Source organism: Dromiciops gliroides, chromosome 5, assembly GCF_019393635.1.
Source record: "Dromiciops gliroides isolate mDroGli1 chromosome 5, mDroGli1.pri, whole genome shotgun sequence".
Taxonomy (NCBI): Eukaryota; Metazoa; Chordata; class Mammalia; order Microbiotheria; family Microbiotheriidae; genus Dromiciops; species Dromiciops gliroides.
Genome location: NC_057865.1, coordinates 81,442,369 through 81,458,561, shown reverse-complemented (window position 1 = coordinate 81,458,561; position 16,193 = coordinate 81,442,369). Strand labels below are relative to the sequence as shown.

The 16,193-nt window shown below is 39.1% G+C and overlaps 1 protein-coding gene across 1 annotated transcript in view; it reads right to left on the bottom strand.

Annotated features, from left to right (window-relative positions):
- The window catches only part of DIP2C (disco interacting protein 2 homolog C), a 604,567-nt gene that overhangs the window by 107,053 nt on the left and 481,321 nt on the right, over positions 1-16,193 (bottom strand). Inside the window, 5 exon segments of the mRNA XM_043967134.1 lie at positions 2,160-2,361; positions 2,910-3,024; positions 5,155-5,363; positions 10,438-10,574; positions 13,029-13,168. Of these exon segments, the coding sequence (XP_043823069.1) occupies positions 2,160-2,361; positions 2,910-3,024; positions 5,155-5,363; positions 10,438-10,574; positions 13,029-13,168 (803 nt within the window).

Below are 16,193 nucleotides of genomic sequence, written 5' to 3'. Positions count from 1 at the left end.
ACTGATTGCCTGGGTCACTTGCTCGAAGTCTGCAGTAATGAATTGGCTCTTAAATAGTGGAGTGGGCAGTGAGCTACAGAATGTAATCACAACATACTTTATACTAACAGGCCCCTGGCAAGTTCTGATCCTACTATAAATTTTAATAAGACACAGACAGATATGCCTAGATAAAGTAATTGTTGTTTTGTGATTCCCAACATTATTTATATTCTGAGATGATATGAGACACAAAAGGTGATTTTTCATCCTTTTATTATGTTCACAGAAGTGTGATGCATTGTGTTTCTTAATGTCTCTCTGAACAGAGCCACTGTACCTGTGTTATTTAGAGAAATAGATATATCTCTGAGAACTGCAATCCTACAGCTTATGAGAGTAACCAAACGCCAAGAATTCAGAAAAAAAACAAAAGGTGAGATCAATTTTTGAACAATTTTTGTTATGTTACCATCTAGGAAAGTCATTAGGAGATGGAAATTATTCAGAAAAGAAAGATAATCATAATAAAAGAAGGTATAATTTGACTACAAAAGTAGAAAGTAAGACTGACTGGCTCAGTCCCATTTTAAGAGAACCAGCCAAAAAGAACTGATAATATTATAAAATAAATGGTATTTATGGATATATTTAAGATAATTCTTCATCAAAGTGAAACTTCAATGGCTCCCTGGAATATAAAACCCAGGTAGAGTATAAACTTTGGCTGATGTGATGGTGGTGGCTTACAGTATGGCAATGGATTGTCTGTCTCTTGTTGAAGGAATGGTTTAGCCACATTTGGAAATTATCCTCAAGAGATTAATTATAAGTTCCTTCCTTCCTTCATTTTTCTTTGTTTCTGCCATAACATTTCAAATGAAAGTTACCATATATAGCTATGGACAGAGAGTTGGCTTCAGAGTCAGAAAAAACTCAGTTCAAGTTCTGTCTCTGACACATACTGGCTGTGTGACCATGGGCAAGTTCCTTTACCTCCATGGGCCTCAGCTATTTTCCCTCCATATATGTAAAATGTAGTAACTGGATTAGATGACCTCTAAGGTTCTTTCCAGCTCTAGAACCATGTTCCTATAAGCTTTAAGAAAGTAGTAGCCAGTTTACATTCCTAGAGAGAGTAGTTTTTAATGGGAATTCCCTATAAGAATGAAATAATAGATCTGGATTTAAAAAACAACAATTTTCAAAGAGTATCCAACAAGGCAGAGAGGGGATGCAACCTACATTGGTGGAAGAAACTCTTGAACTTTGAAATATTCAAGTAATGAAAAAGTTCAAAGTAAGACTCAAAAAGTCAATGGAATGACTAACATGATATGGTCACCGTTTTTCATTTTTATAATGTGTAAGGTTTTTCAAAAATACTTTGGCATCCAATAATAGCCCATAGTGTGGTACCTTGTGAAGTGAAGAGAACATTAGACCTAGAATCTAAAGACCTAAGCTTAAGACTTGAGAGCGTGGTGATCTTGAACAAGTCTCAACTTTTCAGGGCCTTCCAATTCCCCCAAACACCAATCCCTATGAAGTAAGGAAAAAGAATAGCATTCATCTGCAATTTACAGATGAGAATATCAAGATACATCAAAATGAAGTGATATATCAAAGGTTCCAGAACTTCATATTGGAGTGAAGATTATAATTGGGGCTTTTTACTCTTAGTTTAGTATACACTTCCTCCAGGGGTATACTGGAACTAGCTCATAGCAGCTTGTGAGAGCCAATTGTTATATTTTAATTTTGAACATTTATACCTCAGAAATGAGGAAAAACTCCAAATAAGGCCTTGATTTATTGCTGTGTTAATTTTCTTGATGTAAGAAAGTGATAGAAAAATGTTTATAATGCAGATTAAACATAGAAATTGGGTTGTGCATTTTTGGAGAGTCCCTTGTTAAATATTCACCAGCACACTCCTTTCTTTATCACCTAGAGACATGAAGTTAAAAGGTCTAAAAAGAAATGACTGGTTCAGCAGACAAATATTTCTACCAGAGTTCTTATTTTCATCATCTGGCTGGTCTTCACTGACTTTAGTTTCCTTCTTTGTGAGACCCCAGTGAATCAGAATTTGTAATTATGAAGTTAAAATGCAGCAGAACCTTAAATGCACAAACTATCCACCTGAGAAATAAATCCACTACAGTTATTAAACGTACCTGGTTGCTTCTGTCTAGGCTTTGGCAGGTTGGTAACACAAGTATGCGGACACATCAAGACATTGCAGGGATGGAGGGAGCCTTCCAGAAAAAGTTGCTTGGTTTCCGATAAGTGTATTCCTCCCAGGGGTGTTTTGGGAAGGGTGTTTGCTGGAACCAGCGCTAAGCAGTAAACCCCAACTTGATGGATACTATCAATAGCCTAGAAAAATTCCAAAAAGCAGTTCCAGTATGTTCAAAACCAGAAACATTCACTATTGACAATAGTGGGCCAACCAAAACCCAATACCAGTGAGCAATATCAGTAATGAGTCCCACATAAAAACACTAATAACTCAAACATGCACAGCCATTCTAACCCCTCAGTGAGCTGTTGTTTTGTTTTTTACTTGGGGCTTTTGAAGTATCAATGAGAACCCAGGATGAAGTGAAGAAAGAGAATGAAACATTTAGGATGTCAAGAATTTACCTTTGGGCCTGACTGAAGTGAAAAGTATCAGGAATAGGGTTCTGCCAACCCTTCTGATCTACCGTTATTCATCTGTTTGACCAGATAACTGGAGCCAGACTTACCGGTTTTACAACTGATGCAATTTCTGTTTAGAAGTAATGAAAAAACCAGAGCACAACAGCAGGAAAGGGGAGAAACCCCATGGCTGCTAAGGCTCAGACAGTAGCCTTAAAGGCTGAATAAGATGCTGAGAAGTAAGAAAAAGGAAAGAGAATTTTCAAGGACAACAAAAGACTCACCTGAAGAACTCTGCTCATCCACTGAAAGCTATCTTCCTCTGTGGAATCTGGCCTCTGTTCTGCCACAATAACGATCCTTTCATCGTGAAGGACAGTCACTGAAAACACAGCTATTCTGTGGAAGGAGAAAAGGAGGGCGCAGGGTAAGAAGGCATTGGCCAGAGATACCATGTTGATTCCCACTGCTTCAAAAGGGAACTTTTTATAACCATCATTAATTATACAGTTCGGAAGATCACAGCTCCAACTAATGCTTCTGCAGAAGGCAAATTGTATCTTCTGGCTCCCAAATACTTATTAATATAAGAATAGCTTTGGGGCAGAAGGGGAGGGAAGCAAGGGTGAGAGAGAAGAGCCTTAAAGATGGGGTGCGAGCAAAAACAGCCTTCAGTAACCTTCAAGTTCCCATGACAAGTGTTTATACCTTTCATAAAGAAACAAAATTTTGGCATGTCATTATGTAGGAGCCACAGAAAATAGCAGAGTAGGCATCTACAGTGCCACTCTGATGTTGGACCCATGGGGTAGCTCTGTCTCAGGAACTCAGAGTTTCACTTTCAAAATTGGGAACTGGCTTTTCCTTTAAGGAAGCCTACCCATCCACAAGTAGGTGTTGCAGTGGATAGAGCACAGGTCTGGAGCAGGAAGATCTATGTTCAGATCTGACCTCAGACACTTAGAGCTGTGTGACCCTGGGCAAGTCACTTAACCCCTATTTGCCTCAGTTCTTCTTCTGTAAAATGGAGACACACTATAGAAGGAAATGGCAAACCGCTCCAATATCTTTGTCCATGGGGTCATGAAGAGTCAGACAACACTGAAAAACAATCTTTTTACAAGATTTGGACCACAGGATTATAGGCCATTAAGAACTGGAAGGAACTTTAAATATGATACAGTCAAAGCCCCTATTTCTTATTGATAAGGAAATTGACCACGTCACAGAAAGTAACTCATTCAAAGTCGCCTTGTGTGTTGGTGGCTAAGACAGACTCAAAGGCAGATCTTCTGATTTCATATCATAGATGTCATAGTTCCTTTTATGCAACAAAGATGGAAAGACAGTAGGGGAGGTATTAACTTATTTTTTTGGTAGGCATGTCTTAGCCATTCAGAAGCTTATAAATAAGCTAAGGATTGCTCCAAAAGCATTTTACAAGAGTGGTATGCATCGCTGGTAAGGATGAGGGGAGACATGGTTAACAGTAGTCTGTCTGAAAGAGATTAGGGGCTTTAGTGGACTGCAAGCTCAATATGAGCCAGCAACTTTTATAACCTTGGACTACATTAAGCCAAGTACTGAACTTTCTCCGAAAAAAGGAAGTAGAATGACCTGAGGGTCAGTAGATAACTGCCACCAGGGTCTGGACAGGGTGATCTATCAGGATGAAGGGAATCTCAAAGGGGTGAGAAACTGCTAACTGCAAGAGAAGAAGAGTCTGGAAGTGGAAGGGAGAAGCAAATAGTTTGCTTAGTCTGCCTCCTAGCCTGGTGTGTTGGTGTAGAGGGTGGGAGGGAAGACTAATGGGCATAAGAAAAAACTTCCCAGCAAGTAGAGTTAGCCAAAAGTGGAATGAGCTGCCTCAGCACATGGAAAATTCTCTATTCCCTGAAGGTCCTTAGGTAGAAGTCAGAAGCCTACTTTGTTGTAGATATAATAGAAGATACCACTGGACCAGGTGGTTCAGATTTCTGGCCAGTTCTGAGATTCAGTTGTTCTAAAACTTTTCCAAGTACTTTCCTCTTCTTTACAACGGAGATAAAAGTTACTAATAAACTCTGCCAAACCTCACATGAGGATAAAATGAGGTGGGAAATGTGAAGGTTCTTTAATACTCTAAGTATTAGATATATGTAAGATATTATTGTTATTCTATGAAAGTATGACTTAAAAATCTAATAGTTCCTAGAAATGAAAAGTTTTAATAAAGATTACAGTGAACAATCCTGGAGGCATTACACTAATACTATCATATTTAAACTTTCACTTTAAAAGATCTTTTCGTATATTCTCATACATTCCATGAGCTTTGCAAAATTTCCAAAGAATCAGAAAAATTTCAGAGTTGAAAGAGCCCTTAGAGATAAGCTAGTACAACTGCCTCATTTTACAGATTAGAGTACTGAGACCCAGTACGGTGAAGTGAATTGCCCTGGCTTAACCTTTTTCATCTTCATATCACAAAGGACTTTTCTGACCAGCACATTAAAAATGGAACGAGGTTAAGAAGGAAGTGTAACTCACCTTCCTCTGTAGACAAATTTCATTGGTTCTACCGCCAACGCTGTTGCTACAATGTCATCAGCATTGTGTCTTCTCCCACTGACGACCATCAGGCCATCCATTTTACCCACCACAAAGACAAGTCCACCAGGACCAATAAACCCCAATAATCCTGTCCTTATAAATGGGTATTCACTGATTGGAGCCCCTGAACTTGTCATAGGAAACACCTAAGAAAAAACACACAGAAGCTTCTCAGTACAACTTTTGTCTTAACAACTGTAAGGCTATACAAGGTTAATGAGAGTTAAGTATTACACAAGGATTTTTGCCAAAAGGCATTATTTAAATTGGTCCAAAAGGGCAAGACATAAAAATATCATAAAATATCAAAACTTTTATAAATTACTTTTTAACCATTTTAAGGAAGGGTCCACATTGTTCATTGTTCTGTGCGTCATGCCAGAGATCCAGGTAGTGTGTGATATATATTCCTCAGCATATTAATATACATACAGAATATTCCAGGTCCTGATAATCCCTGTTACCTAGGAGGCCGAGGCTGCTGGATTGCTTGAAATCTGGAGTTTTAAACTGCAGTGGCCTAAAGCTGAGTGGCTGCATTCATTCCAGAAGCAACATGGTGAGCCTCTGTGGTGGTTTGGGGAGGGGCGGGGCGGGGTGGGGCGGGAAAGGACCAGACTGGCTAAGAGGTGATGAACTGGCTCAGCTTACAAACAGAGAAGATCAAAGCTTCTGTACAGCCTTGGACCAAAGCTGACTACTGTGCTTTCTGCCTAAATGAGATAGGGAGAATCAGTCTCAAAACAAACAAACAAAACCACAGAACATTAGAGATGGAGATGACTTTCCAAATCACCTCATTGACAGTGAATCAATGAAGGATTTCCTTTCACAATATTCTTGACATTTGGTTATCCAGTTTCTGATTGAAAACGAGCTCCTACCAGAATGTAAACCTGTTTTGGAATGTTCCACTGTTGGTCTTTTCTTGAATCCTGGAATTTTAGAGCCAGGCAGGCCTAACTCTCATATTTTGAAAATGGGAAACTGGGGCCAAGGAAGGAGAATTTACTTGTCCAAGTATCGAACAGCAAATCTGTGGCAAAATTATGATGAGAACTCGTCTGCCCATAGGTTTTTAGTATGTTAATAAAACTCCTTTAGATATACTTGGCAATAAACAAATAGGGGGAATTAAGGGTCACCCAAGATAAGTAGGAGACATACTATAGATGTTGTCACACCCATTTTGCAGATGAGAAGACTGAGGATCAAAAAAGTTAAATGACTTGCTCAGGGTCACATAGGAAGTGTCCATGGCATATTTTTCCTCACTGCAAGTTCAGAGGTCTTTTCTTCATATTACACACTGCCCCTCTTATGACATTACAAGCCTATTATCTTTTTGTAAACAGATGTTATTTGTACCTTTAATTTTTATATCACCTTCCTCTATATCTCTCCCTCTAGCTTCTCCCAGAGAGCCATCTCTTGTAGGAAAGATTTTTTGTTTTTTAAGAGGAACGGAAAAATAGCTTCTCCTCAGTTGATGCTATCTACTTTGTTTCCCGTTCTTTGCTGAAACAAACATGTCCTGCTAGAAATGTTAGTATATGAGATCCCTTTCTTTTCTTGCCAGTGATAAACTGGAAACCAAAACAACTGGAGAACAGATAAACAAAACTAAAATCTTGTTCTATGAAAAGCCTCTTTTCTTTTGTAATTTCATTTATTCTTGATCCTCTATTACCTTAAAGTCCATATGAAGGACTACAAAGATTTTCTTATGGTTGTATAACTTAGTAATAACAACAACGACAATAATAATGGCTTATATTTATTTATGTAACATTTTATGATCACCGGGGCAGCTAGGTGGTCTGCTGGGCTTGAAATCAGGAAGACTCATCTTCCCAAATTCAAATCTGACCGTAGACACTTACTAGCTATATGATCCTAAGCAAGTCACTTTACCTTGTTTGCCTCAGTTTCCTCATCTGTAAAATGACCTGGAGAAGGTAATGGCAAACCACTCTAGTATCTTTAGTGAGAAAACTGTCAATGGAATCATGAAGGGTTGGACATGACTGAACAACATTAAATTAAGACTACTGGGTTCTTTATAAACTTAATCTAACCATCACAACATAGCTGTGAAGGGATGTTCACAATATACCTCATATTATTATCCCTACTTTACAAATGAGAAAACTGAGGTTCAGACAGGCAAAATGACTTACTCAGCATTCCATAATTAGTATCAAGTCTTGTGATCCCAAGTGTAGTGCTTTTCCCACCATATCATCTCAATTTAATCTTCCTTTTATTGATACATAAGATACTTCCCTGTAAATACCACCCAGTAACTTCTCTGGACCAACAAACTAAATAGACTTCTTTTACATGGCAGCTCTTCAAGTATCTCATGTTATCTACCATGGCCTTCCTAAGTCTTTTTTCCCCCTGGTATTTTATATAACTGTTTCCAGATTCCTCATTACTTGGGTACCCTTGCTTAGATAGAAGTGTCAACTGCTTTCTTAAATGAAGGTTAAGTAAATGATAATTAATTTGGTTGAAGGGTGGTATTTTTATGACAAAAACACATTAAAATATACACAATGACTATAACCACATACATGGTGAAAACAACATCAAAAAAATCAAAACCAAATCTTCTGAAATCACAATAACCAAGGCTTGGCCCCTAAGGAGAGATATGAGAAGGCACTTCCCTATTCTTTTGTTTTTGGGGGTTTTTTGTGCAGAGGTGGGAGGACAATGAGTGTGGAACACTGAACATAACATCAGACGTTTTCATTGTGCTGAGTAGTTTTACTGAACTTTGACAACTTCTCTTTTTTATTCTTTATTTTAAGGGATGAATATATGGGAGGAGAAAGAATGAGAGATACATTAGGAAATGCCACTGATATAAAAACAAAAAATGTCAAATTTTATTTTAAATTAATGGATATGAAAGTAAATATATAAGTAAAATTTTAACTCATTTTAGTTTGCAAAAATATTTGATACCACTTATGAAGATGCTACTTCTCTTCTTACTCCCTACAGTGAAAAAGAGAAATGTAAGAGAAATGAGTTAAAGTATAAATGTAGTCTCTTAGCTAATGGATAAATAAATCATGTATGGAAGGAGACATGTTACACTTAGGCACACTTATGTCTGGATTTAAAGGATATTTTTTAAAAGCTGAGTAGAGATTGGAAAAAATTCTGAAGATTAAAATTCCAAAAAGCTGACATGCCCAGGACAGTATCACAGGGAACTCTATGAAAAGCACAGAAAATATAGGCCCTATTCTCCCAGAGCTAAATCTCTAAGAGAAAGTACATGTTTTCTTGTTAAGCCATTACTGCTTAGATTTCAGATGGATTTATTGCTCAAGGATACTAAGCTTTTTACTTTCATCTTTATCGATTGATCAAACAAAGTACTTATCTTGTATAAATTACTTAGTAAGATACTAGGGTGATGCAGTGGGTAGAGCACCAGGACTGAATTAAGGAAGATCTGAGTTAAAATCTAGCCTCAGAGACTTAATGAGCTGTGTAACTCTAGGCAAGTCACTAACCTCTGTTTGCCTCCGTTTCTTTATCTGTAAAATGGGGATAATAATTTCCCCCATAAACTCCAATATCAAAACTCTCAAGGTTATTGTGCAAATAAATAATTAGATAATATGAGATAATATTTGCAAAGCATCTTGCAAACCCCAAAGCACTATGTAAATGCTAGCTATTTAAAAAAACCCAAAACTATTACATTATGCTGTGATGTCAGAACCATGGATTGGTAAACGTGCTTTCTGTCCATTCTGTGATAAAATAGAGGGGGAAATACTGAGGTGCCATAAGATTCCTGACCATTTAGCTAATGGGAAAGATACAGATTATCTGATTATCATTTCTTAAGTATTTATTGTATTGAGAGAAGACATTGTCCCTGTGCCTTCAGGGAGGAGTTTATAGTCTAGTTGAGGGGGCAACAGTCTATACTGATTACCCCAAGTTCATTCTGGTTCAACATCTGGCTCCCCTTAATTCCACTATGCTCTTCACCCATAGGTGTATACCTATACTCACACTCTGGAGCAGCGTTCCCACAATTGACGCACGTTTTTGATAGCTCTGTGCTCTGTTGGCTTATCCAGTTTCAGTATCAGACAGAAAGCCCCTTCAGGGAAGGATCACAGAAGCACAGATTTAGAGCTAGAGAGGATCTTAGAGGCTAGAGGCCAAACCCCCTCCTTTTACAGATCTAGAACTGAAGCCGCTGTCACACAAGTGGTGACACAGCCAGGATTGGACACCCATGTCCTCTGAATTCCATGGTTTGTTGGACATTCCTTCGTTCACTCAGTACTTTGGGTACTTAGTATGGGCCACCACTGGGCTACATGCTTTGGGGAATACAAAGATATATAACTCATGTCTCTAGCCCCTGAAGAGCTTGCGGGCAAATTACCATTTTGCATCATACTTTCCAAAATGTCATATGAACACAAGCACATAAATGCTCTCTGGCCAGCAGATTAATGAGTGCCAGAGAAAAATCCCTTTGTTCTTGACACTAGCCACTAAGCTGGAGCGATGAAGAAAGTTGTTGTTGTTTTTCCTTTGTTCTCGAAGAAGACCATGACAGATGTCATGGCTTGCACTGAATTGGATTTAGGTGAGGAAGGGTTGTGCAAAGTCACCATCCTTACTTTCTCCTCTAGAGCCATCTGGATCCAGTGGCAAGATATGTTATCAAGACAACTGGAGTTGGCCCCAGATGCTTAAGTGACTTGCCCAGGGTCATGCAGCTAGTGTCTGAGGTGAGATTTAGACTCAGGTCCTTCCACCTTCAAGGCCAGTGCTCTATCCACTGTGCCACCTAGCTGCCCCTGTAGAAAATATGAAACTATCATATAATCCCCCAGGTTTACCAATCACTTTTTTTTTTAAAGCTTGGTCCCCCCCCTCCCCGCCCTGGGCAATGAGGGTTAAGTGACTTGCCCAGGATCACATAGCTAATAAGTGGCAAATGTCTGAGAATAGGTTTGAACTCAGGTCCTCCTGAATCCAAGGCCAGTGCTTTATCCACTGCGCCACCTAGCTGCCTTACCAGTCAATCACTTTAACAAAATTATTTATCAGTTTCCTTAAAGAAAAAATTTAATTCCATCCCATTCAGGCAGCACATGAGATCTAAAAATAGCTACTGTGAGGTGAAGCTTCAAAAATGTTGTTTGGTGACATTTCCATCCAGCCTACCTCAAAAGTGTTCTTCGTCATGCCTGAGAGGCCATAATACGATGTACCCGTAGCAATTGCACATACACAGAGTTCTCCAATCTCATCTGTTCTGCACAGCTGAGGAATTCCATCTGGCTTCACTGCACACATGATAGCTAAAAGCAAAACAAGAAAGCACAAAAGAACATTACAAAAGAATGTATACCCCAGAATGGAAGAGAGAGCCTGGCCTAGACTCATCAGAATAACAAAGAGCCTGGCATTTGTTTCCCCAAGAAAGGAGCCATGGTTTTGTTTGTTCCAGCAAAAAGTTGTGGCAGAGATAAAAAATTTAAATTTCTCCAATATCAATACGTGATATTTATCTCAAACAAATAGTGACTTTCATGATGTGTGGTTAAGACCAGGATGTTTAGGATAAAGCCAGGATATGAGCATATAAGGATTTGGTGTTGCCATGTCCTGTGCCCCCAATTAAATAAAATGCAACATGGAAGTCATTTCAAAGTTATGGGACAACCTCGTCCCTGAAAAACCAACAAATACTTGCAGGGACACCTGTCCCTTAAAATCTTTTCAAATCTAACAGCTAAATCAACAAGCTACAACCATATTCAAGCTTCAGATGCCTAATGAAGATCTTACACTTTGATATTACATTTTTTATTAAGTTTAGAGACACAACATAAGTGTTGCAGGCTACTTTGTCAACATAAATTATCTTTCGCATGTGTAACTGTATCCAACTGTATCTAGAGAAGTCTAGGCTTCTATTTGATCACTCCACGGCTAGAGTTCCCAAGTTTTTCTTGCATGCTGCATCTTGATACATTCAATCTTGGGAATTCTAGTTTTGGAATTCATTATTAGTGCCATAACTATGGCAGAGAACTTGAAAAGAAGATATCTCTCTCGAACTAGAAAGCAGAGTAGGCCCAGGCCAGGGAAATAACAAAGCCAAGGATAGGAACTTTTGAGCAAAGCTTCTACAATGGGTAAAGAACTTGCCGAGAGATCAAGTAACTATGTGATATGTGGGAGTACAGGAGGAAGAATCTGATGAGTGGCTCGATTCCCTTTGTGCCTGAAAGGGTTCGTGAAATGAAGACCAATGGGAAGACCAGACAATGGCAGGGACATTCATGAGCATGGAATGGTACCCACAGGTCACGGGCTCACGGGGTTTGTAGATGAAAGGGGCCTCAGACCAAGCTTTTCATTTACAGGTGATTTTATCTCTAGCAGCCTCTTAATCTATCCCTTAACTCTAGGGTCCCTTCTGATTCTAAATCTATGGTTCTACAACACATAGATGGGTTATATAGATGATAAATAGAAGATCTGGGACTTGAACCCAGGTTCCTTGACTCCAAATATGCTGCCTATTACCCTCTCTCCTGAGAAATCATATTTTGTACCATGTAATTATAGTTATATATGTAGTTACATACATTAAACTGGCTTTATCTTGGTCCCAATAATGCACATAGCAATAATTCTATCCTAAGTCCTGAGTAGGGTTCCGATAAACTGACTAAAAAGGTTGCCGTTAGGGCTTAATATGCTGTGCCTACAAAAAAGGAAGCCAGGATGGTGTTTCAGAAAGAGCACTAGCTCTAGAGTTAGAGAACCACCATTCATGTCCAGCCTCAGACACTGACTAGTTGTATGATCTTGGGCGAGTCAGTGAACCTGTCTGCCTCCAGTTCCTCAACTGTAAATAATAATAGCATCCATCTCCTAGAGACATTGGGAGAATCAAATGAGATATTTATAAAGCATTTGGCAGCTAGGTGGCGCCATAGTACACAGATCATAGGACCTGGAATCAGGAAGGCTTCAAAGTTCAAATCCTTTCTTGGAATTTACCCTGGCTAAGTAGTGATTTAACCTCCATTTGCTCAGTTTGTCTTTTCTGTGAAATGGAAATAATAGCTCCTCCCTCCCCAGATTGTTCAGATAAAGTGAGACAATATTTGTAAAAGTGCTTTGCAAGCCTTAAAGTGCTATCTTAATGTTAGTTATCATTATCGTCATCGTTAATTATAATTATTATGTTGTTAATTGTAATATTATGGGATATGCCTAGATGACCTCAAAGAACACTGATTTCTACATCTGTGATCCAGTATATTCAGTGGAATAAACAAAACTGTCAAAGGTGAAAATGAAACAATTTAGGAATCACAGGTTTTAAATTGATGAAATATCACATACCAGACATATAGTCCAACCCTGTCATTTTTACAAATAAGAAAATGGAAACTAAAAGAGCTTAAGTGATTGACCTAAGGTCACACAGCTAGTCAGTGGCAGAGTCAGGACTAAAGCACACTTTCCCTGACTGTACTGTGCTACATCTAGGCAAGTGGGGGGATTAAAAAGGGGAAAGGGAAAGGTGTCAGTCAAAATAAGGAACATGCTCAAATTCTCAAAGATAGCATTTCTTAATCACCTTCATAAAATAAAAAGAGATGCTCTCCATCCCTGTGGTCTCAAAGTCGCTCTAATTACAAACTAGTAGTATTTCTATGCCACTTTTTCTAAAGTTTTAAAAGAAATCTTATGCTTCCTGTTTCCCAGAATGCAGTGCGGCTGCTAGCACTTACCTCCAGGCATCACCAAGCCTACATCCTGCACAGTCAGAACGGAGAGCTTTTCTTCAGAATCCACTCTGATGACACCAAAGGTGAGCCCATGCATAGAGAGAACACCCCTGCCCGGGGGCTGGTTGCTGTCATCTGTTGGCCTGCAAGGACAAGTTCAAAAGTTGAACAAGAAGCTTCCTAATTCAGGGGGTCTCAGAAAACACTGGCGCCCTTTTGAACATTCACATTCCTGGATGGTCCTTTACACTTCCTACAGAATTTGCTCTCTCTCTTAATGGATGCCAATGACAGCTTCTACATGACATTCCTGTTTGTTTCCAAGTATGGCACACTACCTGAAAGGCATTGGTTAAATGAATATTGTCCCATTAGACAGGTCAGTTCTGCTTTGCCTAGTTTACAAATGGGGGCAAAAGGGAGAGTAACTTGCACAAAATAAAATGTATAGGATTACAAAAGAAGCCAATTAGATTGAAATATAGTTATAAAAAAAAATTTTTTTTAAGTTCACGGACCCCAGTTTAAAAACATTCAGTAAGGAGTAGAGTCTTAGGATTCCTACTCTTTAAACTCTTATTTTGGATATATAAATTTTTCATTCAAAATTCAACAAAGAGGGGATGTGCCCAGTTTCACAGGAGGCATTGGGTCTTTTTTTGTTCCTGACCGTGCCATGGTGGATTGGATGATGGGGTCTCTTAGAAATAGTTAGATTTTTACCTTTCTCTTTGATCCTAATGCTCTTTAATAAATACTTAAACACTTAAATACTCTTGCTAAAACTTATAATTTATTGGCGACCATTCATTAGATTTTAGATAGTATAGGTAGAATTTTAGGCCCTTACAATATGACATGTGTTACCCTGGGTAAGTCATTTAACCTCTAAGTGCCACAGACACCTCTCTAAAGCTCTAAGTTGCAGAACAGTTGCTGAGGCCCTGAGCTGTACTCATGGAGAGAGTTTCCTCATCTCGTTATCAGTGCCGAGATGCTGTGTAGTGCATATTATGGTAGCTATTACTTCTAGCATTATACAAGCATGATTAGCTAAAGAACTCTGTAATAATTTCAAATAGTATGGACAAAGCCTGACAAGTAAAGAGAGGGGTGCAAACTGTCTTTGTCACAGATATGGACTCCCCAAAATAATAATTGGTGCTAGTGGTATACATACCAACTTAAAAATGTTTATTGATGACATTTGTTTTTATATCTCAACTATTTCTGGAAAAATATACACACAAGCCCTGGAATTAAATCTTCCTTTGTAACAAAGAAAAATAGACAAACAAAAACACCTAAAAGAGTGAATTCATCTGGAAAAGAATGCCATATTCTGCCCTGTAGTATTCCACCTCTAACTCTGATGGAACACATTGTTCTTGCTCTCCATTCCTTTTGAGTAATTCACATTTCTAATTCTTACTGTCTAATAATATTCTATGTTTATCCAGTCCCCAATCAGTGAGCAACCCCTTTAGTCTTCATTTCTTTGTGGCCCCCAAAAGTGCTGTTCTGAGTATCTAGGTTCATAATGGAACTGTGTTTGTGTCATTGCCATCCTCGAGGGGGGCTAGCACATCTGTACAGTAATGGAATCACCGAGAGACAGTGGGAAGGAGTATCATATATCTCTGCGCCAAATGATGGCATGGATTAGCTGTGGGCTGTCATGCTGAATTATCACAAGAGGCTCCTGGGACAGGAGGATGATAACAGGTAACATTCATAGGTCACTTACTATCTGCCAGGCACTGTGCTAAGTGCTTTCTTTTTCTTTTTTTCAGGGCAGTGGGGGTTAAGTGACTTGCCTAGGGTCACACAGCTAGTAATTGTTAAGTGTCTGAGGTCAGATTTGAACCCGGGTCCTCCTGAATCCAAGGCCGGTGCTCTATCCACTGTACCACCTAGCTGCCCCGCTAAGTGCTTTCTGCTTTCTTATCTCATTTCATCCTCACAAAAAAAGGTAGCTACTATTGTTACTCTCATTTTACATATGAAGAAACCGAGGCAAACAAGTGAAGTGACTTGCCCAGGGTCACACAGCTACTAAGTAGTATCTGAGGTCAAGTCTTCCTGAATCCAGACCCAGTGCACTACCCACTACATCAGCTGCTACCCCTCACTTCGTCTTTGGCATCTAAAAATGTAAAAGGCAGGTCTAACATCAAGATGCCTGCAGTCAAAGCTGAAGACGACATGCAACAGAGATGAACCCACAGAGCCAGCAATGGAAAGACAAATGAAAGGAGGAAACGCGTTCTATCTGGCCTCCAGAATCTGCCTTTATACAGGAATCCATTATAGCAAATGTTTGCATGCGAGGCCCATTTGCATCCCTTTTTACCTGTCAGGCCACCTCCATTCTATGTGGAATAGTAGAAAGTTCTTTAGCTAATCGTGCTTGTATAACACCAGAAGTAATAGCTGCTATAAATTTCAATTAATATGCACTACAGCTTGCAACATCTCTGCACTGCCAGTGTCGGCAAACAGAGATTGGGCTGAGCCCAAATGTGCTTGAAGAAGAATAAATGGAAGCGTGTAAATAACACACAGTTATGATGAATGCATTTCTAGCATCTAATGGACTGACTGGGAATGGCCTGTGATGTCTTTAATTCCACTTTGTCATTGACGGTGTTCTTTCTAATGGAGAAAAACTAAAAGCCTTTAATTCACGGCTTTATTTATTTTTGACGTATATACCCCCCCTCTCCCAAAGCCCTCTATGTATCTATCCCTGAATTCCCTAATAAGAACAGCTGTAACATAGCCCAAAGAGAGATCTTTCCAGTTTCCTTCATAAGTCAGCCCAAGCACTCTCCCCTGGGAGGACTTTTAATATGCTCCCAGGTGTGAAGTGCTTCTCCACGTCAAAGCCTGCAAGCTATGCCTTTTGTATATAGCCCAGAAATACTTCTGTATGTATATGTTTTCTTTCCCTAGAGTAAGGTCCTTGAGGGCACGGCCTGTCTCTCTGTCCTTGTGTCCTCAATTCTGAGGATGGTGTCTGCTACATAGTAGGTGCTTATTAAATGTCTGTTGATTGACTGATATCTCTTATATGAAATACACAGAGAGAGAGAATGCCTTCTTAGTATATGGAGAATGGTGCATTCTCCTACACAGAGGCCAAGTGGTAAGCATCAGACCTTGTCT